The sequence below is a fragment of the Puntigrus tetrazona genome, chromosome 4, assembly GCF_018831695.1.
Source record: "Puntigrus tetrazona isolate hp1 chromosome 4, ASM1883169v1, whole genome shotgun sequence".
NCBI lineage: Eukaryota > Metazoa > Chordata > Actinopteri > Cypriniformes > Cyprinidae > Puntigrus > Puntigrus tetrazona.
The window spans coordinates 5,042,939-5,070,315 of NC_056702.1; the positions used below are offsets into that span (position 1 = coordinate 5,042,939).

Here is a 27,377-nt window from a genome sequence, read left to right on the forward strand (position 1 = left end):
TTGGAGCAATTCATAAACAAGACATCCTTGGAGGGGATGAAACAATCACAGAGCTGACCCGAAGCTCACATAACCATGACTGACTTTCATAAAAACGGAATGAAAAACATTAGATGACTATGCGAAAAAAATAAAAACAATCAGTGTCATCTATAAAGTAAACATTTTGTTATACTTCGAGTGATTAATTTGTGTGTTAAGTTTTAACACGTTACGCTGAGAGCCAGGCTCTTGAGTATCCTCTAATCCATTAAACGGTCCAATTAGACCAGTGAGAATCTAACTGTCGCTAGAGGAAAGAGAGCAAACACACCATGCTAAACTTTTTTTGGAACAGCTATCAGAGGCCATTATTGATGTCATGCTGGCTGCCTTTTTCATGTTTGCAATGCTCAGTCGACACACACTTTAGCTTTTACTCAGAATGCTCTCCTAAACACAGAACCTCCCCAATGCCTGAGGTGAAGCTCAAAAACTCCCTTCATATCAGTTTCTAATCAGTTCTCACAGCGGGCCTCTTTTCACCGGTTCCATTTCATATTGCTTTCATGCCGAGACGCTGCACTGAATGCTTTTAACTTTGGCATTGATGCGGTCTCATCTGCACATATCATGTTCTATCACTTAAAGTACCGTATTTTATATTGATTTTCACTTAATTGGAGTTTTACATTTTATCTCTCTGTTTTTATCACCAGAAACCACTCAGATAACCCTGCATTGATTTTTTTTAAGCTCAGCTCACTTCGATTGAAGAGATCTGTGAAGGTAATGCAAGAAACGAGGTGGAAGTTGAAATTAGCTTAAATACGAACATAGATGGAAATGCAAGCTCATAGGAAGAAATTGAAAGTTGTACAAAATATATACAGTAAAGCACAAAGACATTTGACCAATTAGAGGATCAAAATATTAACCTCTTGGTTGAATTTAGAGCTCAAGTAAGATTCTGAAATAATTTTTGCAAGAGTAGTTGCTTGCAATAGAATAGCAGTTGAATGGTTAAACGGTTAAAAAGATAAGAAACAGATACCCGTTTACAAATCAATAAGCAAATAAATTAGACCAGCTGCAGTTTAGGCTATTCAAATGTTACAGAGATGTATTAGATTGTAAAGATTTATTTTAAAACAACTGTATAATATTTTTTAAAGATTATTATTAATCTTTTTAAGTTTATTCATTTATACATAAAAAAATGCTTTGTTATTTTAAGAAATATTTTTGGTTTCAATAGCATAAAAATAACCATATTTGTATAGGCAACCAATATTTGGCTAGTTCAATTACATAGAAAAAAACATATTAAGGGAACATGGCTGTTATTATGATTATTTAACATTAGTTTTTTTGTATGTTTGTTTGCAGGAGTATAAAACAATGATCACAAAAAATGCTACAGCCTTTCTCCTTTTTTGTTCCTTCAGATTGTTATGTTCCTTATAGCCCAAGGCCTCTTTCCTTCAGTATGTGCTGCTTCTGAATGCACAAGCTGTTTCTATCAGTGCTCTCAAGCTCTGTACTCACAATACCAGCAGCGAGAGCGTCCTGTCCCAGACATTTTCTGACTGACATTGTCTGTAAATTAAAAGCCTGGTCCATTTATCTCCCGTCAGCAACAACCTCCAGATCTGACTGGACGTGAGTTCAGAGAAAGTGTGACAGCTGAACACTGTGGGATCAATATCAGATCCAAATTTTATTTCATGTTACATTCTTTCTCAGTGAGGAATGAGAACTTGAGAACTACCTGAGCTATCGGTGCAATCTGAAATGTACCTATAATTTTCTTGTATTGATTTTTTGCTGTTGTGCCTCTCTGTCTGACTTGGCAGTGATGTTGTTTTGGTGACCTCCTGCCATTCAGATGCAGACCTCCTTCCAGCCATCGATCACCACGACAGCTTATATGACATTTATACTACAAGAAATAATATCCTGTTTAATGTACACTCCCAAGATTTATTTTTTTTAATCGATGAGCTGCAAAAAGTCAAGTATAAAACAAACGTGCATTTAAATGCAAGCGGCTATGCTGTTTTCTCGCTCTTTCTCTGCTTGTCTCAGAGTCTCAACATGAACAAGAGTCTAGATAAACCTGAGGGAGCAAACCGATAAAGTTAAACAGTGAAGTCCACACCATGATAACAGGCTCTGCGCACCTTTGGTTTCCAAACTATTCAAAAGTGTCTTACTGTCAGGTGTGACATGGCAGCTGAAAGTAAAAAGGTCTGATAACATCGACAGCGGACCCAAAAGGGCAGCGAACACATAAAGGGCTGCGGTGGAACATGTACAGCTGCTGCCAGTGGTTATTCTGGTCACAGATCACCCACAGAGCAGCAGCGCAATACATTACATGCATACAAAGAGAAAGGCTCCGGTCTTTCTTACTGCACCTAATGACAAGCACATACTGAGTGCTGAGAGCTTTTAGTATCTTTTTTTTTTTTTTATCTTGCACATGCTTTTACGATTACGGTACACATTATGGTTTCAGAACCCATGTTTCATTACATTTTTATGGTTTACAATCAGGTGACAAAGAATTCCAATAGAACTCTTGGAAACAGTGAATACTTATAAATTATAGATGTATTACAAATTCTAAAATGCATAGTAAATGGCCGGCTAAAATTCAATAGGAAATAAATGCATATCGAAAAAGAACACAAAATATGATTCAATATGCCAAAAAGTATAATATAATATAATAAATATAATTTTATATTTATATTTTTAAAATATAATATAATTTTATAATAATAAAAAAAGAGATGAAGAATCCAGAAAAGAATCCACTGAAGAAAATCTAATGCGAAGGGCTGAAAAGAGCATTCACTATAACTTTTTTAAACCTGTGTGGAAATCAGCATCAGTGTTTCTAAACACGATGTGTAGCAGAACAATGAGATGAAAACATCCCGCTGTTCATTCACAGGACATCTTCCCAGTAAGAGCTATCATTCACTTCTGTCCAGTGATCTTATATAAGGTCCTCTTACATAACCCAGTGTACCTGCTTACATAAGGTGTAGAGATAAGTTTTTAAGTCTCAGAACTACCACAAATAACACACCTCTCAGCTTTCACAAGCCTCTGTTGAAGGAAAGTGATTTGGATGCTTTGCGTCCATGAATAGACTCTTTTAGTGGATCTGGTGGTGGGTTGTTATGAGTGGAGAATGAATGAAAATATCTTCCAGTATTTCACCTCTGTAAACCAGAGCTAAGTGAAGGTTTTATGCGGCATGGATTTGTTAGTCATGACTCGCGCTGTAAAAGCGATCCAGCGCTCTGTTATACAGCCACGCTTGACCAGATGCCTCACTGGTGAATGTTTCAGATGAATGCTTCTGTCAGATATGTTTCTAAGATAGTTCAATTCATAGTGTACAAAAAAAAACTTTTACTCAACCATTGCCATTTACTCAACACTTGAAAAACGCATTGATGTCATTACTTTATATAATAAAACATCCAACCTAGCGCTCTTTATTTCAAAGAAAGGCAACACAAGTGCGTTTCAAGTGTTTGGTTTCAATCGATAAAACTATATACCTGTAGCTCAAAATTAAGACAAATGGTATTTGGACATTTTCTGCCTGTCAAATGATAGAGAGACAGTTACTGTGAATATTATTGTTGTTTTGTAAGGCTAATTAGTAAGCAACTAACATGGTTTAACGTTTTATCACATTAATGTTAATAATAAGGCACAAAATCTACTGGGACACGCTGTGGCTCAGACTGACCAGCATCACTCTTCAATCAAGAAGAAGTCGTTACTCTTGATTCGCTTTCCTAAAAATCAGATGCTGAGAGGATAATAACTGTACTTCACAGCAACTTTGGAGACTTTTAAGAATGCTCTGTCGTCTATGAGATATTCAAGAGTTACAAAGCCTGTTTCATACAGAAAAGACCCAATAATCACAGCAGTTTAACTGTAACAGCTATCTTTTTTAAATATTTAGTATATTTTGATCTTAGTTTGTTTATCCTCAGGTTAAATAAAGCAAGTCGAGTCTGCCCTATCTCTCATAAGTATTTAATCATACTCACAAGACAGGTCACAGAAGACTTCTCCGTGGTCTGTCCTGCTCAAGTCTAGAAATCAGAGACGAGCCTATTGGTTATAATAAGATATTGTTTTTATTATATATAAGTTAAATATATTCCAAACAAAATACTAATGTAAAATTAAAAAAAATTAAAAACGTAAAGAAATGGGAAAACTTCTTGTTATATATATATATATATATATATATATATATATATATATATATATATATACATGCGTGTGTGTGGTCTTTATGATATTTTGTCTATATCTGCATTTATTTGATCCAATTCACATGTAAAAAAACAGTTAACATACTGTTTTAAATAATTTTCTTTTTCAATATAATTTAAAATATAATTTATTTATTATATTTATTCATTAAAGAATTCTGAAATTCAGAAGATTTATATATATATATATATATATATATATATATATATATATATATATATATATATATATATAATAAAATCACAGGTGGCAATTCAGCAAAGAAAAGAAACATTTTAAAACATCTGAAAAAAGAAAACCATAATTTTTTAAACTGTAATAATAACTCAGGTTCACAACTACTCCTTTTATAATGGATTTTTTAATCAAATAAATATAACCTTGATGAGCATATAAGTGAAGATACAAATAAAATTTTGAAGATACTCAATTTTTGAATGGTATAGTAAAACTCTATAAAGTAAGCTCTGATTTATTACTTTTATTACCATTTTCATGAAGTCATCTGCAGTCATGTGAGAATACAGATAAACAATCAAATTTACAAGCTGTTTCTCCTGCATAATAAATATGGTGATTTTTGCCTTCAAGCCAAAGATCTGAAGCTGTAAGGATGAGGGTTTAAACTCTCTCTGACTGAGGAGGATGAGCGAGTCACTGGAGAGTTACTGCTCACAGACATCTTTTTTTCCATCATGTTGCCTTTAAGCCTCAAGCTAAGCCACTCCATGGAGGTCTCAACCCGCAACCAGCCAGCCACATTTATAGCAATTTTAAAACAGCCAATTGCCTTCAGCAAATCTTCTGTAAATATTTCTGTTAAGTGATCAGATGCTGTGCAGGGTGACTGTCTCTAGCTCAGTGCGGTGTGTTATAGGGTTCGAACACATCCATTAAGCATGCATGCAGCTGGACTGCTCGTACTGAGACACTCCCTTCCATCTCTGCCCACCGCTTTGTACAAGAAGCCGGTGGCAGAGATTAGCGGTGGACGCTCTGTCTAATTGGAGTTTAATTATAGCCCAGCTAGGTGGTAGGGAAGACCTCCACCGGCAGTCCCCAACCAGTATTGACTGGCGAGGGGGTTGCCTTGGCAACGGGGCAATCAAAGAGCAAGGCTGATGAATGGTGAACGTCTGTTTGAGAGTAAATCTGTTGTCCAGAGCATTCTTGCATAGGGATATTCACACACTTGCACATCTTACACCCTGGATGGCTTTTGGTAAACTTGTGAGGGTATTTCATATTGAACATCACTATATGATGTCCTTAACAGTGAAAATATGAACATTTTAAAAAACTGATCAGATTTAATAGTAATACTAATAGTAATAGAATTAATGTTGGCACTAATAACGAGCTTAATACTCGTTATTACAGCATTAATATGGTTTGCTTGCACAAATAAACAATAAAACAACAATAAAAAAGCATCTTTTTGTCATTCTAATCACATATTGCTGTAACAATCAAGCTATATGCTGGCAAATAGCAGCTACTAAACAACCAAACATGATTGTTAGAGCCTGCATACAGTTTCCAATTTGCTCTGTTTTGACATTTTAATGTCATTTGTTACCATGGTGATCCTTGAAATGATAGCACCAACAAGAGGATGCAAGAACCGATTTTATTTGTCAAGCTCTCTCCTTTTGGTTCCTTCCTTTTGGACAATAGGGGAAGCAGAGGCATGTCTAATAAAAAAAAAAATTTCTTATGTTTTTGTTTTTTTGAAAATGGAAAAACAATTAGTACACTCAGGTAATTATGTCAGTTATTAGAACAAGATAGGGCTTTTTGGTTGTGTAATTGCTGTGCTATCAAATGTGTCATAAGTACATAATAAGTAGCTGGTAGGAGGTTTTTTCAAATTAATCAGAAAAATATGAAGTTCTTTTTTTGGTATTTGTGATATGCTGAGTTAAATTAGAAATGACAGTATACTTAAGTTTGAATATTACATTATAGGACACTTATTGCAATAAAATGCACAATAATACTAATTCCATGAATGAATAGCTCGCAAGACGCATGCTTCCAAACAATCAGAATGTGATTGATTGACATCCAATACAAGAGTAGCTACACAAGATATTTAGTTATACACGAACCACCTCTTTTATGAATAATGGCTTCCCAGGGGGTGTCCGGAGGGTTAGCCATGCAGAGGTAATCACTCAGAACAGCCCAGTATGAGGCTCTCACTAACTCCTCATCTTCAGACATGTGTATGTGTGCATGAATACTGTACATGGTTGTGTGTAAAAAAGTGTGGAAGTGAATGAGCGCTTATCCAGATTCTCTAATGAGAATTCTCTTATTGGAGGACAACTAACACATGCTTTTGCTAATATATTTATAATTTTCTAGCACGTGCAGTCAATGTATTATTGCTTTTTTGTCACCAAATTACAGAAAAAAGATCATTATAACCGGTTACTTCGTTTTAATGGGGTCCACTTTTACATTTAGGATTCTTGGGCAATGAACCATCACACAGATGAAAAATTCATTTAACCTTTAAAGGAATGAGAAGTGATGTAGCAAATTATACATGTGGCTCTAGGATACTGTCTGTTAAGCATGTGATTAAAGGAAAACAACAGCTTCTAATTAGTGGTCCACCAGCGGTGGGAGAAGTCGAATTTAACTTGGTTAAAGGTCAGCATGCTTTTTTTGAACCACAAAATTGACGTAAAGGAATAGTTTACCCAGAATAAAATTTATTAAATATTTACTGATCCTTAGGTCATCCAAGATCCGGATGAGCAGAAAAAAAACAACAACACAATAACCCAAAAATGCATCGCTCTATCAATGAACATGTTTTAGTTTAGTTAGCAAAATAGAAATGAACCATTTAATTTCAAACCATTGCTTCCAGCTGAAATACAACTCCTCTATTTACATCTAATATTGCCTTCTCCGGTGAAAACATTGTTTTGTCTGAATCAGGAGTGAAATATACATGGGATCAAGCTCTTTTTGCAAATAAAGACACTTCAACAGTTTTATACAAACATGTTTGTGGACAGCAGTGGGTAGGCGTTTTAACTGGAGGAAGTCTTATTATGGACTATACAAGTTTTCACTTCACATGATGTTAACTGAGAAGTTGGAGTCATGTGGGTTACTTATGGATTATTATTATGTTTTTTTTATGTGATGTTTGTAACTGTCTTTCTGACGGCACCCATTCACCACAGAGGATCCACTGATGAACAAGTGATGTAATGCAAAATTTCTGGTACAATGAAAAAACTAAATCCTAGATGGTAAGCAAACATTCAGAAATATTTCATTTTTGCTGAACTATTCCTTTTTTAATCTAAGGCTCTTATACTAGATTATGAATTTAAATTCAAAAGCACATCATATGCCTTACCATGTATTGACTGTACACTCTACGTTGTTAAACTAAATGTTATCTTTATGCTACAACGCAGTAGCATGTAAGGAAATGCATGTTAATTTTAGCGGATTGCTCAAAGGAGAATAATTGGTAGATAAAAAAAAAATATGGGACAGAACATACAAGCTGAATTTTGAAAGATAAATTATGAATTTAAAAAACGCCGTACTTCATAAAGACTCTTGTGTAAATGCCTGAAATGTGCCAACATTTAAGAACAAGCCCTTGTGCATTGTTTATACTGTTTTATCTCCCAAATAGCTTTCAATGTCATGAAAACAAATCTAAGTGATATTTCCTCCTTGGTGAGAGTGTGATATTTTCTCTGTAAATAAAGAGCTATTTGAAAGAGTAATTTGGGTTTCTGCATCTTCCTGCTGCTCTAATGGAGGTTTGTGGACATGCGAGCCACGGGAGCATCTGTACTTAATGGTGTGCCATGAAACCGTGCCACTGAAATACCAACTGACATCATTTGTCATAATATACTCGTTATTTATATTAAGCTATGGAAGCAGCACACACTATTTAATGCTGTATAAATACAGTGTTTTGACTGACCTATTGAACTAGCCATTCTGCTCTTACATTTGCCAGATGGTCTTAGAGCAAAAATATCTGCAATAATCTCTCATACTCATCAGTATTCAGTGGTAACTGAGAACAATGCACATATGTTTGACTAGCTTAGGCATAAGCAAAAAAAATTTCATTTGCTAAAAATGTACTCATCCAAAATGTTGACGTGTTTTTTTGTGTTTTATTGGAATGGATTTGGAGAAATTAGAATGAGAGTCCAAACAGCCAACAAAAACACAATAATCCACATCACTCTATACTCCATTCATTCATTTCTTGTAAGAAACAAAACCTTTATTAAGTGTTTTTTTATTCCATAATTCATAATAACACTTCCTCCAGGGGAAAAGTCTATTGTTTGTTCCCATCTCACATAAAAATCCACTGATGTTTTGAATTGTTTTCACTTGTAAACTGTGTTTGAGCTGTGTATATATTTCTGCTGATTCGGAAACACTTACAATAATGTGTCGTTTGTTAACATTAGTTCATGTATTAACAGGAACAAACAATGGACAATACATTTATTACAGTATTTATTCGTAACATACGTTCATAAAAATACTGATTCAGATGGGAACACTTTCACTCAACAAAACAAAAAGTTAGGATTTGATTGCTACAGATACACAGCTTTATACCTAAGATGTAACTTAATCATGACTTAATCATGTCAATGGAATACTGTGATGTTTTTAATGAGCTGTTTGGACTGACGGCACCCATTCACTTCAGAAGATCCAACAGTGTGCAAGTGATCTAATGCAAAGGTTTTACAAATTGGTTCTGAACATTTTGGATGTCCTGAGGGTGAAGAAATTACCAACAATTTTTTTCATTTTTGCATTACTTATTTCTATAATGTGATGATATACCTGCATTTATCTATGCTGATATGAGAAAAATAATATAAGTGCTGCATTTATTACATTGGCTTGTGCACATTAACATTCATCTGAACTTTATCGAGAGTGGCTCTTAGCAGTAAGTACAGCGTATTATAATTACATTTCAGCACCATGGACAGCCCCTATTGCCAGCAAGAGATTTCACGAGCGAATAACACGCTACTTAAGTCTGGGAGTAAGTACTGTTTGATGGCAATCTTTTTCACGGTTGTCATTCCTAGAAAGAGACATTCCCAGCACATGGAGTGCATGCACACACACACAAACAGACCTCTAAGAAACCAGGTCACGTTTTTCCTAGCATTACACTGTTATTGTGCTCAACAAATGCATCAGGAAAGAACACTGTCGAATCCAAATAGAACAGGATCTCTCAAGGATGCGTAAACTGCAAATAAGCTGTTGATTAGTATAAAACCAATTTAAAAATGGCTTGATTACTTTCATTTTAATCACCCCCTAGTGGCACAGAAACGAAATCCACACTTATATTAAATTAATAGAAATTTTTTTTTAATAATGTTAACAATAACCGACTGTATAGACATAGATTTTTAATTATGGTTATTATTCAGAATATTCAGAATTCTATTTTTTTTGTTTGTTTGTTTTTTTAAATAAATCATGCTGGGTCAGTCAGGGTTTGGGTGAACCCAGAAACTTTTTGTTCTGTATCCAGTCTGACTGTATAAGTCATTCAAGCAAAACTATGCGCATCTGTTTAGCATGAGACAAGCACATTCTCTGAAGCTGATGGTCTCACAGGGCAAAGCCACATACACATGGGTCTGCATGAGGATGATGCCTCAACTGCTCCCCAGTTTGCGTTTGGTTGTCAAGGAGATTGTCAGACTCTATGAGCAGCACTGAGCCAAGCACATAGTGTTCTCTTATTCATCAGACATGCATTTCCATGCCTCTTTTGTCTGATTAAATACAATGTCTACTAATATTTGACTTTTTTTTTTTTTGTCAGACAACACATGTTTGGCTACTCCTTCTTAATGATAATGAAACAATTAGTAAAAATACGTTCAATTAACTATTACACAAAACTTCAGCATATAGCTTTAAAGTATAGGACAGATGTAAATATAGGTACAGTTTATATTAACTCAAAAATAATTTACAATTTAAAAAAAAACAACGAATGTACAACGAACGTAACAAAAATGTGTTACTATTTGTATGTATAATGTGTTTTGGTATACAATATAAAAAAATAAACATTTATTGTATATATAATATAAAGCTCATTTATGTACATAATACATTGCGTATACTATATTGTTTATAGTTATGCGTATTGTTGTGTGTAAGTGTGTATTATATATACATTTATTTCAAGAAAGTAATTTAAAAGTGGTCAAAATTCATTTGCATTCCTTTATATACTGCTTTGGAGCTTCATATTAAGTTTAAAAGCTATGGAAAACACTTGAAAATAACTATATACAATGTATTATATACAATGTAGTGTGTGTCTTTTACTTTACTTTTACAAGAAGCTACTGCATGTTCTATTATAAGAATTTATTTCATTATTTAAATAATGAGAACGTAATGTATATCTGTGCCCTGCATGATCCTCCTCCCTCTTTAGATAACGCGTCTCTCCTATTGGGCAGTGTAGAAATGCCCCTACAATGTTCCACCGCGCCAAAGAATCTGGTGCGCCTTTGCGCGGAGGACATGGACTTGGACGCATCTCTCTCTCTCCATTCCCTTACGCATCAGCTGCGCTCAGCAGCTCACATGGTGCCCAAATGAACCCTCGCCCTCACGCATCGTCTAACATACAATGGATTAACAGGAAAGACATGAATGTCCGCACAGAGGACGGCATTAGCCTGTGCCAAAGGGCTCTCCAAATAGTGACGGAGCTGTGCCTCGCAGGGCACGTCGACCGGGAGAAATGCGCGGATATATTTCCACTGGAGAGCAACATACCAGGTAAAGGAAGTTCAGGTAAATTTAACTAAAACAATGTTCTATATCCTTTCGCAAACATTTTTTTCCAGAAACTTAACGGGACTTTTTCTAAGCACGAGTGCGCGGAGTAAGAGCATTGAAAGTTTGAAAAGTTAGTTGACGGATATAGAAACACACCTCACGGTCAGAGCATGACCTGAAATCAGCTGTTAGATTGAAAGACGCTCACACTTGTTGATAATCAGTGCGCAACAAGTTTGAATTTAGCAACTCTGTTCGTAGTCTCAGGTTTATTTCACTGGGGCGGTATACTAAGGTACATCTGTTTACCCATAAATGGTACGTATTATTACTTTAAATGTGCATGTAAGGGCTTAAAGTGTACATATTAATAAGTTTTTGTACTTTTTTACGCGTCAGACGTTTCGTGAAAAACTCCGTAAAACTCCAGATAAACGTAATAAATAGTTTCCCGTTTCGCACATATTTAATATGCAATTTAATATATTTAATATACCTGCATGTTTCAGCGTATGCAATTGTAATTTGTTGGCGTACATAAAAAGTCGTTTTTACGACTTAAATCCGGGCAAAAAAGTGTGCAAACTACAATACCACACTATGTCGAGTGACGCAAATGCAAACCTTGAACGTTTTTCTGCATGAATTTAGTGTGAAAATCTTGGTCAGTGTGTTTGTTTTAGCCCTGCAGTCGAGAGCAAATACAACTACACGTAGCATAGACTTACAGCTCGCAAACGTCAGACAGTACAGGATGTGCTGTTTTGCAAGGTATATTAAGATATGGCCACAAGCGCATCAGAAATCAAATTACATGTACATGACAGCACGCTGATGCAAATGATATCAGTATATCATATTCTTACATTTTCAATGGCCTTGAGGGGTAGTGGTCATGCATGAGACTGAGTCCATCCCTGTAGCTCATTTCTAATTTGTTTGTAGCACCATTAACAGTACGGTGGTAAAACTCACTCCATGATGAAGCAATCAACTGTAATTATGTGCAGCATTGTGCAGTGGATTAAGCAGCTGAAACTCTTGCACCTGTTGGACACGTGTAAAGGTTCGACGTGCCGCTCATTCAGAGAGCTTTTAGCATCTTAAACTGTGACACTGTGAGATAATTAACATTTTTTTATAATCTGAAATGTATTTTTAATTCTGTGGTTTCATGGACCACCAACAAGGGGAGCAGAATGCCTCTGCTTTACTAAACAAGCACATTTCAGTCTTCTTTTTCTTATACCTTGCCCTCTCTTTCTTTTCTTTTTCTCTCTCCCTCTTCCTCCTGTTTGTCTGTCATGCATCATTTATTACTGCTGGTGTTTTTTGTCTGCCCGTCTGGTGTTCATTTATCTCTTTCTCCTATCTTCGTCTCCTTTTTCCATCACCTTCTGTTCTTTACGAACTCCTCAACACTCTCTTCTTTTTTCCTTGCTCTCTCTTCCTTGTTGCCTGTAGACATCTCTGTAAGTCTCCTAGCTGTGGTCGTAGGTTTCTGTGGGCTCGCCCTTTTGGTAGTCTCTCTCTTTGTCTTTTGGAAGCTGTGCTGGCCCATTTGGAGAAGCAAGGCGCTCTCGTCCAATGCTGACAGCTGCCCCCCGGGGGTGATGCCCGAGGCCCCCCCGGCCCTGGCCCCACCTCTGGTGTCTCGTTCTGTTTCTCCTTATCCTGAGGCTAAGGTAATGGGAACCCTGGGAAGACAGCCATCCCAAATCCAGCAAGAGGATGAGGACGATAAGAAGAGGAAGGTACCAGAAGTGAAGGTCAACGGCCGCAGCTCGGTTAAGCTTCTGGAGGCGGCCATGAAGATCAGCCAGACATCACCAGACATTCCTGCTGAGGTGCAGCAGGCTCTGCGTGACCGTCTGAGCAAACAGCCCAAAATCCAGAGGCAGACCACCGAACCTACCTCGTCCTCCAGGTGATACACACATCTAAATGCCAATTACATGATACATTACAGACACACTACAGAAGAGGGTTAATCATTTCATTATTGCTACTTGAGTAAAGAACTCATAAAAAGATTAGAAAACAGAATATTAGTGCAATTAAGCACATCCAAAATAAAAGTTTTTGTTTACATAATAAATGTGTGTATACTGTGTATACAAATACAATATACATTTGTAAAATATGTACATGCATGTGTGTGTATTAATATATACCTACATATATATATATATATATATATATATATATATATATATATATATATATGTACGTATAAAAATATATGCACAGTGTATATTACATAACATTTTTTTTTATTTTGCGTGCAGTTAATCACGATTAATAATTTGACAGCACTAATATACATATATATTGTAAGAATGATTATTAGTTAAATGAAAAATATTAGTATAAATATATATAAATATATTTATATAAAGTAAAATAATTAATGTTTAAAATGTGTTATCACAACTCTATTTTCACGTTTTTAGCCTGTTGACAGGGTGATGGCATGTCTCCTCGCCCATTAATCACTACAGCTCACCAATCAGAGCCCTAGAGTCACATTGCCATGGCAACAACATTAAATGACCCCAGCAATTAAACAATCAGCTCTTCTTCTCTTTGTTTCACAATGGCACCGTGTTTAAAGAAAGCAGGGATGTAATTAGTGTTGCCACGCAATAGCGCTGACATGCTGTGACTGTTTGTCCGACTGGGGAAGTGAGGAACAGCTGTGCTCGGTTCCTCGTGGAATCTATTATTGACAAGCCACAGAATTGCCATAAAAACTTCAGCGTGGCGTAACAAATAAAGTGTCCTCATAAACCGCACAGTGTGTACACAATACAAGTACAACAATGTGGTGCATGAAAAGGCCAGGTGAATCTACCAAAAGGTCATTGTGGAAGAATGCATGGCTGGACTTGGGTTTACACATGTTTTCTTTTCCTATTTCTAAAATATTAACTTCTCTGGAAGCACATCACTTGGACTCTAGTTTCACTAAAGAAACACCAAATAAATAGGCAGATACTGTGTGCCTTGAGATAATGGCAAATCATCTTCAAAATGTAGGCTGAATGTGGAGCTAGATATATAATAGCTAAATTTCATGGAACTGTGATGTGGAGAACATAGTTAAACTATTTCTGATGAGCTAATGCACAAATGTTTCAGAGTTTAGTCTTCTGGGGAAGAAACCGAGGTTATATGAATTGCTATTATTGTTATTATTGCTCCTTATTGTTTTGCAATGCCTTGAGTGAAGCTTTCTAAGGCATAATTCACAGTCACAACCTATTAAGTGCAGCAATTAATTGCATTATGTTTTCCACATATCAAGCAATTATATCAAGTAAATGCATTTAGTAAGGTGGAATTCATTTCTATAGCGTTGAATGTCTTATTTTATACTCATTCCTGCAAAAATGAATTTTCTTTTGCTATAATACATTAAAACACTATTGCACTTGGATGTACCAAAAGCCAAGGTCAAATGAGTAGAAAAGATTTGAGTTCACATGGAGTGATGCTGCAACAGGTGACTGACAGGTGTCTGTGCTAATAGAGCTTAAATATTTCCACCTCCTCCACAATCTCTTACAGGGTGAAAAGAAATACAAATTGAATCTGGCACTGGCTCACAGTCTCATTCGTTGAGCAAGGTTGGCAAGATATTTCAGAAAGACTGCCTTCAAACACTGGATTTCGAAAGAAGTGCTCTTCAAACCATTCAAAGACAGCAGTTAATTACTCTGTCTATCTTCAATTTATCATTGCATTGTGCTGTGATGTTTATGCAAATTGCAAGGCATAATGTGCAGCAAACATTGTGCAGGTGACCGACAAGTAGAGATAGAAAGAGAGAAAGAGATTGACGGTGTTGATGCAGAAAGCATTGTGTGGAGCTTTGTTTCACAAGTACATTAAAAAAGTTCAAATCTGTTAAATATTATGAATATATCACAAGTTTGTTAAATGATATAATCCATCACTTTTTGTATCACGCTGTCATTGTCATGTGTTTGTTGTCATCGTCTTAAAGGTGCTAGTTGCTAGGAAACACCAAGGAAAAGTAGAGAACTATGATTTCCTCATAGGAGTCATGATGAGTGTTAAAAATAAGTTTTCTAGTAAAAACATCCAGGCATAAGTATTTTGATGAAATACTGTGAAACCTACAATATAAGAGTTGCTAAAAATATAATGAATGGGTTTGAAGAGGAACACGCATTGCCAAATAGCTTGTTGTCTAGTGCTAGGGAGCAACTATCTAATAGAAACCTTGCTACTAAAGGAAAGTTCACTTAAGAATAAATATTTAGCTGAAAACTAACTAACACTCTGGCCATCCAATATGTAGATGAGTTTTTTTTCTCCCCCATCAGAACTGATATCAGAAATGTATCATTATTCACTTGCTCACCATCGGATCCTCTGCAGTGAATGGGTGAAAGATCAGAATGAAAGTCCAAACAGCTGATAAAAACATAATAAAAATCCACATCAGTCCACACAACTCCAGTCCATCAATTGCAATAAACAAAGACGTAATATTGCTTGTTCTAAAGAAAAAAGTCATCTTACTGTATCAGGTGAGAAATATGCAAAGCTCAAGTATCGTTTAGAAGCAAAAACAATCCAAACAGTTAAAAACAAAAATGATAGTGGATTTTTATGTGAGAGGATATAATAGGAAATAGACTGTTTTATAGAGGAAGCATCCAGTGGATATTTTGTTTAAGGCAAATTACATTAATAATTTTTGTTGCTTAATTTACATTAATACATTTTTGTTTCTTACAATAATTCAGCTTTTCACCTCACAAATTGTTAACTGATGGACTGGAGTTGACATTATTGTCCCTATTTCAACTTTCATCCCCACGGCACCCATTCACTGCAAAAGATCCATTGGTGACTGATTTTTGAATGATTTTTTTCCAAATTTTTCATTATTGTATATTTTCATAGGCACAATTCTTTCCGTCGACACCTGCCACGTCAGATGAATGTGACCAGCGTGGACTTCACCATGGACACTCTACCGGTGCGCCAGTCTTCTGCGGTCAGCATCGGTCGTATCAAACCTGAGCTGTACAAGCAGAAGTCTGTGGACTCTGAAGAAGGTGCCAAGGAGCCGGTAGAGACATGCGGCAAGCTGAGCTTTGCCCTCAGCTACGACTACGAGGAACAAGCTCTAGTGGTTCGCATTTTAAAGGCCCTGGACCTGCCCGCCAAAGACTTCACAGGCACCTCTGATCCCTACGTGAAGATCTACCTGCTTCCAGAGCGCAAAAAGAAGTTTCAGACGAGGGTCCATCGCAAGACGCTCAACCCCACTTTCGAAGAGGCCTTCCGCTTCCCTGTGGAGTACAGTGAGCTGTGCAATCGCAAGTTGCACTTCAGCGTGTACGACTTTGACCGCTTTACGAGTCACGACATGATCGGAGAGGTGGTGGTAGATAACCTCTTTGAGCTGTCTGACCTATCACGTGAAGCTGTGGTTTGGAAGGACATCCTTGCAGCCACTACAGTAAGTACGGTGTGTACAGAAAAGCAAAGGTCATAACCAGTGTTTTCCTCAGGTACCTCATCGAGACCAGATTTCTTCCAGGTTTGTTTGCTATATATGGTATATTTCAGTTAAAGTGCTCCTATTATGGATTTTTGAAAATGTACGTCCATGCAGTGTGTAACACAGTGAATGATAACATCCTGCAAAGTTTTAAATCTGAAAGTGCACCATGTATAAAGTTATTGTCTCTCAAAAGAAACAGCTCAATCATTGAGTCGTTTTTAAAACGAGTCCCAAGCTGTTTCATGATGATGTCAAAATGAAACATTAGCATATTCCCTGCCCACTTGTTGGTCTTTTCGCAAATGAATGTGCAAGTTCATTCTTTGCCACTAGGTGCCACTTTTTGAATGATGGCAAAAGAACAAAAGTACAATGCAACTGTATTCAGTTATGTACTAAATGGTCACAAATCTCTTTAATAAAACAGATCTCGAAGAAAAACTGACTGCACAAATGTGAAGGTCTCATTAACGGATAGATTGATCTGTTATGTAAAGCCAGGTGTCGGGGAGGGCTCATCTTCAAACTGACTCACCCTTTCAGGGCACCCACGTACCCCTTTCCAAAAATAGATCCAATTGCCAGTATCCAGAGTCACAGGAAGCATGATTATCAAGCCAGAGTCTTCAAACGACAGCCATGACTAATCCAACAGGTGTGGAATTGAGTTTGTCCTACCGTCCTACTGACTGCAGAGTACATGAAGAAATGTTACTGACAGTACATTTTTAGGACAGAGCAATTTCCTCCATACAGTTTTTTTAGGTTCCTTAGTCAGATTGGGCCTCATGATAATGAAGCCCACTCATTACGCCTCAGTTAATATATCAGAGCTTATGTAAGCACACCATTCATGCTGTTCATGAGGGTTTTTAAGGACAGCTCTTCTTAAAGGAATAGTTCATCTTAAAATTTAAATTCAGACACCATTTACTTGCTCTTCAAACTGTATGACTCTCTTTCTTCTGCAGAATGCTGATTGTATTTTAAAGAATGTTTTTGTTTACAGCCAGTGGGATCCTAAACAACCCCATCGGACTCCATTGACTGTCATTGTATAGACTGCAACACAAAATCATTCAGAATATCCTCTTTTATATTTCACACATAAAGTCATACAGGATTGGGGTGAAATGAGGTTAAATAAATTATATTTCTTAGTTTTATTTTTATTTTATATTCTTATGGTTATGGTCAGAATACTAAATATCCAAAGAAAAACGTTGGGTCACACTTTATATTAAGTGCTCTTATCTATGTACTTACACCAAAACTTATTGTGTTCATATTGTATTGCAAAACGCTTGCTGCTATTGAGGTGGGATACGGGTAAGGTTGAGGACAGCTTTAGTAGTATGGGTAGGTTTAGGGGTGGGTTAAGGTGTATGGGATGAGTCAACAGTATAGTTATAAATGTAATTACAGAAATTAATGACAGATATTACTAAATATAGGTATTTTATAAATATAAGTACAATATAAAAACATGTATGTACACAATAAGTGAGTTGTACCAAATTATTAACTAAATACATGGTAGTTAAGGCCAAAAGTTGCAAAGGTTAGGTGAAGAAAAAGTTTTGGGTACTTAGTTCAGAATCTATGATTTCTCCCAGCAACTGAAACATTAAACCCTAGTTTAAGTGGTAATATGCAGACAGGTTTGACATTATATATTATACACATACTGTACACTGACTTGTTAAACTGCTAGACAATCTGTAGAGCTGAAAAGCATGGTTCGTCACACTCACCTCACTTACAATGACTCAGAGCATTTAACAATGATGTCCCACTGCCTTCCTGCTTCAAAGACAAAGTGAATGGTGACAGCGTTTCATTTTGTTCACCAAAGAGAAAAATCTGTGGTGACTCATTCCTGTTTGGGAAACGCAATCTCCTCCTCCTACTTGTTTGACGCACCAGTCTCTTTCAGGCTCATTAACTTCCTGATTGTGTTGTTTTCAACATATTTATTCATTTTCCTGTTGTTTGCTTGACAGGGATGCGCATTTCGATGCCTGCCAAATCACTTCTGTTGTGTTTGGCTAACATTTGGATCACTCTCATGCTATTTCCTTCTCATTCTCTTCACTGACTATTGCTTTGCCTCATAGCTACAATACAAAAGTATTGATGTTTGGGGATGGAAAAGCAGTGGAGAGGTTTCGACCTCTTATGCACCGTTATGAGACTATCTGCCCTTTAGGGACAAAAACTGACTCTCAGAACCATGCCAGCTGCTCTTAGGCCCCCGACTGTGGAAAGAAACTAGTAACTCTCAATTCCTAAAATAGTCAGAGTCATAGATTGCAGCCTTGCTCCGTTACACTTCCGACTGCACACTGAAACCCTCTATTTTGTCTTAAGCTAACGTTTGAAGGTCTAATTTTGCTCACTGTTTTTTGGAGCACATTGCTGCTGTGGCACAAGGCCATTCGGATCTGGAGGAGAGGAAGTTGGCCAGTCAAAACAGGAAGGGTATTATTGCCCCAAAAAGATTTGTGGATTGTGTTGGACATAAATGCCGATGGGAGACGTGACTCCAGAACTAGCCCGTGGCTCTCTGTATTCAACAGTTGTGGTGTGAATAACAAGAGCAGTCAGAGGAGGGGATAGGATGTGACAGAAAGGGTTTTGACGTCATATTACAACATGGGAGGTACCACATCCTAGGCTGATAATCTGTGCTGATCTTGGTGATAACAGACAACAGTGTTCATAAAAAACTGCATTTTTTTTTTTAAATAATGATTATTACTCAAAGGAATGTGCTTCCAGATAAGGACAATTTAAATTTACAGTGCTGTTGGCACAAATATAACAAAAATACCATACAGATATTATTAATGCACAGATTTTTCTAGAAAAATTATATTTTTCAAATAGTTGGGAATTCACAATAAATGATATGAGATTAGTTAACACAAATATTTGGTTTCATTGTGCACTTTCTTGTTAACTAAATGTTATTTCGTTGACTAACTGTACTCTATCACTGAAAAGTTTGGGGTCAGCATGATTTTTTGAAAGGTCTATATTTTAATTTAGTGAGGATGCATTCAACTGATTGAAAGTGATAGAAAAGGCGTTTACATTGTTAGAAGATTTGTTTTAATTAAAAAAAAATAAGAAAGGTTCCTGCACCACATCAGCTTATTAGCATGATTTCTGATAGATTATGTGACACTGAAGACTGGAGTAATGATGCTGAAAGCTTTGAAACAAAATAGATATAAAATAGATAGAAGTTTGAATAAATTGTAATATTTTACAATATTGCTGTTTTTACCAAAATAAATAAATGCATAGAATTCTCTCAAAATTCCTTTAATTCCCGTAAAACTGAATAAAGATAAATGAATATGATGAAAAATTATTTAACTTTAAAAATCATCAGAAGACAAACTATAAAAAGAACAAAGATAAATGGTATTGGTAAAAATGCATTGCTTTGATAGACTGAATAAAAGGCATGTGGTACACCTGAAACACAGTACAACAGCAGTTGCATATACGCTTCTCTCTATTACGCAATCAGTTTTTAATCTTTACAGATTAATCACTATCTTTAGCTGCCTTTGAAAGAATAATGGCTGTCTTATTCCAGTAGTGAGCGGCTGTAAATACCAAAATACACATTGGCCTTTTAGAATAATCTTTACCGCCTCTGCAAAGCTAATAAAGGTCAGGGAAGCTAGATTTGTCTCATTCGAAACTGAGTTATTTAATCGCACAAGAACCAGCCACCCAAACTATACAACCCACAGTAACATTTCCACACACACACAAACACAGCCATTATGAAAGTCTTAAAAGTCTTCCTTGAAAAGCTTACTTATAAGAGTCATATTTCTTTCCACAATGTAGTTGTTTCTGAGTCACTGAGCATTTTTTCCCCTTAAGGTTTGCATGTCCTCTCTCTAGATTTAATATACAATAGGGATTTGTTTAAACCAGATGAGCAAACATTAGTCCAATATCTCTCAAGCTATGCTGTTGTTGATGAGGCAAATAAAAGTCTATTTGTAGAATCAGTCAATAAGGATTTTGTTTGCAGTCGCATCAAGTTCTCTCTAGAGAGTCTCTTAAGAGAAAAAGCATCTCGCAATATATGCTGAAGATCCTGCAGATCGTTCAATCAATCATTTGCAGTGTTGCTTTAGGACACTGACATCTTTTGGCACCCTACAGTCAAATTAACCTGTTTTCTATTGGCTACACATGTTTCAGTTCTCATTTTCTCTGTCTTTTAGGAAAGTGTTGATCTGGGTGAAATTATGTATTCCCTTTGCTATCTTCCCACGGCTGGACGCATGACCCTCACCGTCATCAAATGTCGTAATCTGAAAGCAATGGACATAACCGGCTACTCTGGTCAGTGTTAACCATCACATTCAGAGCATTTTTATGCTTTGTGCTGCGAACATGCTCCTTTGGGGCCGATGTCTTGCAAAGTTTAGCTCCAGAAGTACCCCAAAAAAACTTGTTTGGAAGTTTCCAGTAATCCAAAGACTTTGATTAGCTTTTTTTAAAATTCGGATTTGACTTTTTTTTCTGCGTGTCCTTCCAGGAGCTGGATTAGACACCCCTGACTTAGAGACTCCAATGACAGTGAAAATTATTTTCACTGGTATCCAATATATTACGTTCTTCAACACAAAAATGCATTGTAGAGAAAATACAATAAAATAAATCCAATTAGACTATTGGCAGAAGTTCCCCTCTACAGTCAATCAGGACAAATGTGGAAATTAATTGCATTTTGTTTATGCCCTGGGTTTCTGCAAACCCCAAAAGATATACTGTTTTTCATTTGTTGCATGCTATGAAGTTGAGTTCTGTTTGTGTATGAGTTCCCATGAGAGCAGGAAAAGTAAGTCGTCAACCAGAAGCATCAATTCTAAGCATATTTTCTGAGATATTAAAATGCCCGCAGGCTCTTGTCGTATCGCAAGCAGAACATGTGTTAAGACCTCTAAAAGGGAAAAAAAAGTTAATAACGCAATGTTTAGATCTGAATGTGTAGTTTATATCTGAAAAGCACTAAACATGTTAGATTTGCTTCTTTTTACAGATCCGTATGTAAAAGTCTCACTCATATGTGACGGTCGGAGACTGAAGAAGCGGAAGACAACAACCAAAAAGAACACGCTCAACCCTGTCTATAACGAGGCCATTATTTTCGACATCCCACCTGAGAATGTGGAGCAGGTCAGCCTGTCCATCACGGTGATGGATTACGACAGGTCAGTCCCTGCTCCTTAAGAAGATATCAAAACAATAAGCATACAAATGAATAGCATGCTGAAGATAAATTATTCTGACACAATGATAATGATGACGGTTATAATATTAAGTCAGATAGCCTGCTAGCAAACCACTCATGCTTGGCAGTTGTTATTGAAATATTTGCAGCAGTAAACATCTTAATGGAGATCTCTCAGTCTGGTCTTGTAAAACTGAGCACATTTATTAAAACATACAGCTATGCTGTGATCGAGGGCGGATAATGCTATCAAAACATCGGACATCCATTAAGGAGCAAATAATATATGCGGGAGTATTTATGTGAAGGTTTTGTTGATCAATTTGATTGCTATCCGGTCTTTTTATCTGGATCAAAAATGACATGCATTCCAGCATGAGATGTGTTGGTAAGCTATCAAACCACTCACCACTGCAAATGGTCTTGTGTTTTGTTTTTCTTTCAGAGTTGGACATAATGAAGTGATAGGGGTATGCAGGGCAGGGCCGGATGCGGAGGGTCTTGGGAGGGATCACTGGAACGAGATGCTAGCTTATCCTCGCAAGCCTATCACCCACTGGCATGCACTTTGTGAGGTGAGAGACTAGGAGTCAGAACAGAAAGCAGGAACCAGTTGTCACTTGCCCTATATTGAAAAAAGTGTTGAATTATGCTGTTTTCATGCCATGCAAAATGTAAAACTATGTGTCCAGATTTATGTGTCTGAATAACATTTTTCTCAAAATTGTTGTTTGGTTAAGTTTTTTTTTTTCTCAAATTCAAACTGAATATAAAAAACTACATACATTTCACTGGGCAATTACATATTAATATGCAAAACATTTTTAGTTACATATGTACATAATTAAGTGCTGTCAAATGATGAATCACATCCAAAATCTTTCTTTTTTTTTTTTTACATAAAAAAATATTTTTTTAATATATATATATGTGTATTTACATATATACATAATAAATATACATAATATGCACACTTATATGATGTAAACGAAAAATGTATAAAAAAATGTATAAAAATGTATATTGAATGTCATTGATCACGATTAATCATTTGACAACACTAGTACATAAATGTACCAAAAAATGGAACATTTAATGATGAACATATATATATATATATATATTAATATAATATATATATTATATTATATTATTATTTTATAATTGTATAATATTATAATATTTATATTTAAAAACATAATCATAATATTTAAAAACACATAATCATTACATTAAAATCATATTATTATTGTTTTTTTTTCACACGTTGTTAAAATATTATTTTTATTATTACTGAGCCCTGGAAGGTAGGATAAAGGAGTCAGAACAATGACAACTTTATGCAACAGTGTTATGTAGATTGAGCCTTGATGTAGTGCTTCGGGCTTATTCTGATCCATTTGCCAAGTGCATTTAAGTCTAATATGTCCTAAACTACTCTGTTGTGATATTTTGGTATCATCTGTCCCTGCAGTGGCCTGGAAGAGCATCCAGTTTTGAGAGTCAAGGATCATGTCCATCCCCAAAACCCCCACAGACCCCATAACACCCTGAAGTCCAGACAAATCTAACCGCAAAACACATTTGGTTTGTATAATTAATAGGGTATATTTTTCTCTAGTTTAGCTTGTTGCATTTGTATTTGGAAAAGGACTAAAAATGACTGGTATCCCTGCTACAGACACAATCTGAGTTTCCAAATGTCACAGTTTCTCTGATTTTGTTTTACTGGTGCTGAGATTATGAGCTCCTAAAACAATAGTTTTCAGGTCACTTTGAAGCTGACAGTGAAATAATTGTGAAGCCTCTTGCTGTTTGACAGTATAATGAGGCAATGTCATTTTTGCAGACGCGTGAAATGACAGTGCTTATCATTTCATATTCTTGAACATTTCAGATATATATTCTCCCGTCTGGTTGAAACATTTGACAAATTTGATGCGGGGTTAGGGGAAAGAAGAAAAAAAAGAGGCGTTCGAATATGAAATTAAGATCTGTTCACGCAATCACACCAAATGGAGAACAATGGAGATGTCAACATTGTTACAATTATTTATAAGCCTCTAATATGTCTTTCTTTATATAAAAAAAAACAGATGTTACAAAACAGCACTTCTTTATATCACCTTTAGAGTCATAACTCTGCGAGGCATCATGAACAAGAAAGCACTGGCAAAGCATGTTTAATATACATACATAAGGAATACTAACTGAGATCAATTGCTTATTAACCGTTGTTTCTGAAGACTTTATCTCAATAAAACTGTGGTAGCATACTGATTTAAAAATGAGTATTAAAAATGAATTTAATTTACATCAATACTTGATGTGCTCATCACACTTGAATGTCTAATAGTTGGTGAATAAATAGAAAATATTACAGTCATTTAGCCTTTAAACATATATGGAAACTAGGATAAGCAGATTCATAAAGGCATTGCTATATTTAAAAAATCTGGATATACAAAAAGCACAGACATATAGCAGTAAGCCACTAAAAGGTCACTTAAGAGCTGTCATAATATACCAAATTTTGTCCATAATTAGGCATTTGTCTTTTAGCATATGCTGAAAATTATGGTCAAAAGGAATTTTCACAGTAGCCAAACAATGTAGCTTGTTGTATTTTAGTTGTTTTTGAAAAAACTGAATAAAATCATCAACATACAGAACAATATTCATATCAATTCATGCTGTCTTTAAAAACACTTGCCAAAAATTCAATCCTGAATCACAATCATCCCACTCCTGTTCTCCGCCCTAGACTTACTGATGTATTAAATATTTCCTTTACCATTACTAAAAACTCTTACAAGTAAAAAGTGTTTGAAAAAATAGACAAATAAATGAACATTTAATGGTGTTTGATCCCACTGTAGGAAAGGTGCTATAAAAAAATTCTGTCAGGCAAATATTAGAAAAATATATGCAGGTCCATCTTCAGCTGATGTTAAAAAATATAAAAAATAAAATACGACGAGCTTTCTTTAGAGGGGTTCAAGGATGAATTGGTTCAGGGTAAAACCGATGTTTTCAAAGAGCACCATCTAAAGCAACTGAAGCAATTTTTTTCAGCGGAAAGAGAGGTGAAGCACTACCAACATTAATTTAAAGTGGATGGACAATAGAGAAACCTTGATTTACTTTTCATTCGAGTGAATTCCGCCCGTTGATTAGCAGTTTTGTTATGTCAGAGAATTAGCATTCATTGTGTGAAATCATCCAGCATCTATTCAGTCGGTATGCAAATAATATGGTACAACATGGTAATTGCACACCTAAGGTTTTAAATCTGGACCCTCGCGATTGGGTTTTCTGAGCGTATTCTGGTGTGTCCATTAAGTAATAATGCAATCATGGCAATTACACAAACGGCTGTGTACTGTTAACTTTAATTTGCACAAGACAGTGCTTCTGCCCCAGAGCTCGGTCGGCGTGATAGAACAAAGATGAAGTATTCTTGTAGCATGCTGATACCAGTACATTAGATATTGTTTAGAAATCTGTTATTTCTGAGAGGTATTATTTTTATTTCATTTAATTCCGCCGGTGCCAGCGCGTGTCTATATTTGAGGATTTCTTTGAATTGTTATGTTGTTAAAGTGCATTTCTATGGATCGTTTGGTGGTTGGTTTGTACTATGGGCTCGTGATCTTGAATAACTTTATACACAATTTGCATATATTGTGTAATGGCTTCTAAAAAAAATTGTACAACTGTTTTGATTAGCACTCACTTCCTGAGAATACTTCTTGTTCTTGCTATTGATGAACTGCTTCTCAGTGATTCTTTGTCATATTTGCACCGGACAACTAAAACGATCGCTATATATGTTGTTATGATGTGTACAGTTTGTGATAACTTTTGTAAGAAAAAAAAGGAAATGCAGTAAATATTTGAAATATAATTTTACTGGATGTTTCAAATGTATTTTAACTAAATAAATTCTGAATTGTCAAAGTGTATTTTACAATTGTTGTATATATTGTTATTTATAGTTTAGTGTGCATTTTTATAAATTTAATTATTATTTTATAATAATTATATACATTTTATAATAATTATATAATTATATAAATTTATTTAATTATATTTTTAGCATTTTTGTAATTTTATATGAATTATTTGTATTTTATCACTTAAAGTTTACTTCAAATAATGACTTTTTTATTAGTTTAATTTAGGTGTTAACCTGTTTGCTATTATCATTTCTATATTTCAATGTAATGCAAAATCCAATAATATCAGAATATTCTATTATATATTATATCCCCTATTATAGAATAAATTTCGACTCAAAATGTATACAGACACATTTCAAATTTGCAATTTAGAAATGGCAACTAAGAGTGGGTGAAGTAGAAAATGGTCCATTAAGAATGATACCGTATCTTCTGAGAGATGATGGACGTCTTTCAGAAGTGAGAAAGCTCTTTACGCTGCACTGTACCAATTTTTCAGACAATTTACTTAATGGCGTCACACTGTTCAGATGTAATTAGGCTTTCTCTGATATTTAATAATTAATGACACATGCAGACAGAGCGGGAAAGAGAACGAGAGCACAGGAAAGAAAGACCTCAAGCCTATTAAGGAGATGAAAGGGAAGAAATTTCAGCGGTTTGTCAAAGTGCCTCATATTTGCCAAATCTTTAAGTGAAAAATGCTTTTTACATTATGTTGAAAATGCCCTGTTCGCTCTCTTATTTGCTGGAATTACTCTAAAATTGTAGGCGTTACAAAAAAAAAGTCTCAAAATGCAATGGCTGCGAAGAAGCTGCTGAGAACAATTCATGTGTTTGACCCACATCAAGGCTAGTTTTAACAACAGACCAGAGCCAAACGGCTGAAAGAGAACATAGAAACACTAGTCGGATGATGCATGTATTGAAGAATAAACAGCACAAAAGCAGATGTTGTTGAATGAGGCGCTGTTTTCTATCTTACCTCTGAGCCTCGGACTGCTAAAAGGTGCCTCATCAAAAGGCTGGCTCACCTAAGAAAACCTTGATCAAGCTGACAGGCAACTGCCATTTCCTTCATCTCTGTGGATATCAAAGAGCCGTCTGCTTCAGTGGTTTGCAATCCAAGACCAATCGTTCTGCTGGGGAAAGAGATGGCAGAAAACCAATTGATTCTAATGTTAAGCTTACATCTTGTTATCATGAGCTATGAACTGAGAAGGGCCTACAGTCACATTTAGGCCGTTGTTCGGCCTGATAAGAGTAACTAGATTGAATCAGCCAGTCTTTATTGCAAAATAAACCCTGGTACGGTAAGCAAGAGAGGTTTTGTTTAATACATAATACATTATACGTACTCTTGGTTTTCATTATTCTCCTATAATACAATGAAGGTTTGAAAAATCTTAGACTTGATATGTCTGATAGACGCCTCCAGACTGCAAATAGCACA

The 27,377-nt window shown here is 35.7% G+C and overlaps 1 protein-coding gene across 2 annotated transcripts; it reads left to right on the top strand.

Moving 5' to 3' along the window:
* Positions 1–10,851: 10,851 nt before the first annotated feature.
* On the top strand, positions 10,852–25,927 carry syt10 (synaptotagmin X). Of its 2 annotated transcripts, none has more exons than XM_043236024.1 (7): positions 10,852–11,163; positions 12,613–13,075; positions 16,087–16,648; positions 20,950–21,070; positions 21,771–21,942; positions 22,408–22,537; positions 23,437–25,927. In XM_043236024.1, exons 1-7 carry the CDS (start codon positions 10,962–10,964, stop codon positions 23,506–23,508), a joined length of 1,722 nt encoding a protein of 573 aa, XP_043091959.1. In that variant the 5' UTR covers positions 10,852–10,961; the 3' UTR covers positions 23,509–25,927. The 2 variants fall into 2 exon arrangements, with proteins under 2 accessions (XP_043091959.1, XP_043091957.1); XM_043236022.1 differs by having other exon boundaries at positions 10,853–11,148.
* Positions 25,928–27,377: the final 1,450 nt, after the last annotated feature.

Coding starts and splice junctions, on each gene's coding strand:
- syt10 (XM_043236024.1), top strand. CDS start 10,962: ATGAACCCTCGCCCTCACGCATCGTCTAACATACAATGGATTAACAGG. Junction 11,164..12,612: donor ACCAGGTAAAGGAAGTTCAG/GTAAATTTAACT, acceptor TGTTGCCTGTAG/ACATCTCTGTAAGTCTCCTA. Junction 21,071..21,770: donor GGACATAACCGGCTACTCTG/GTCAGTGTTAAC, acceptor TTCTTTTTACAG/ATCCGTATGTAAAAGTCTCA.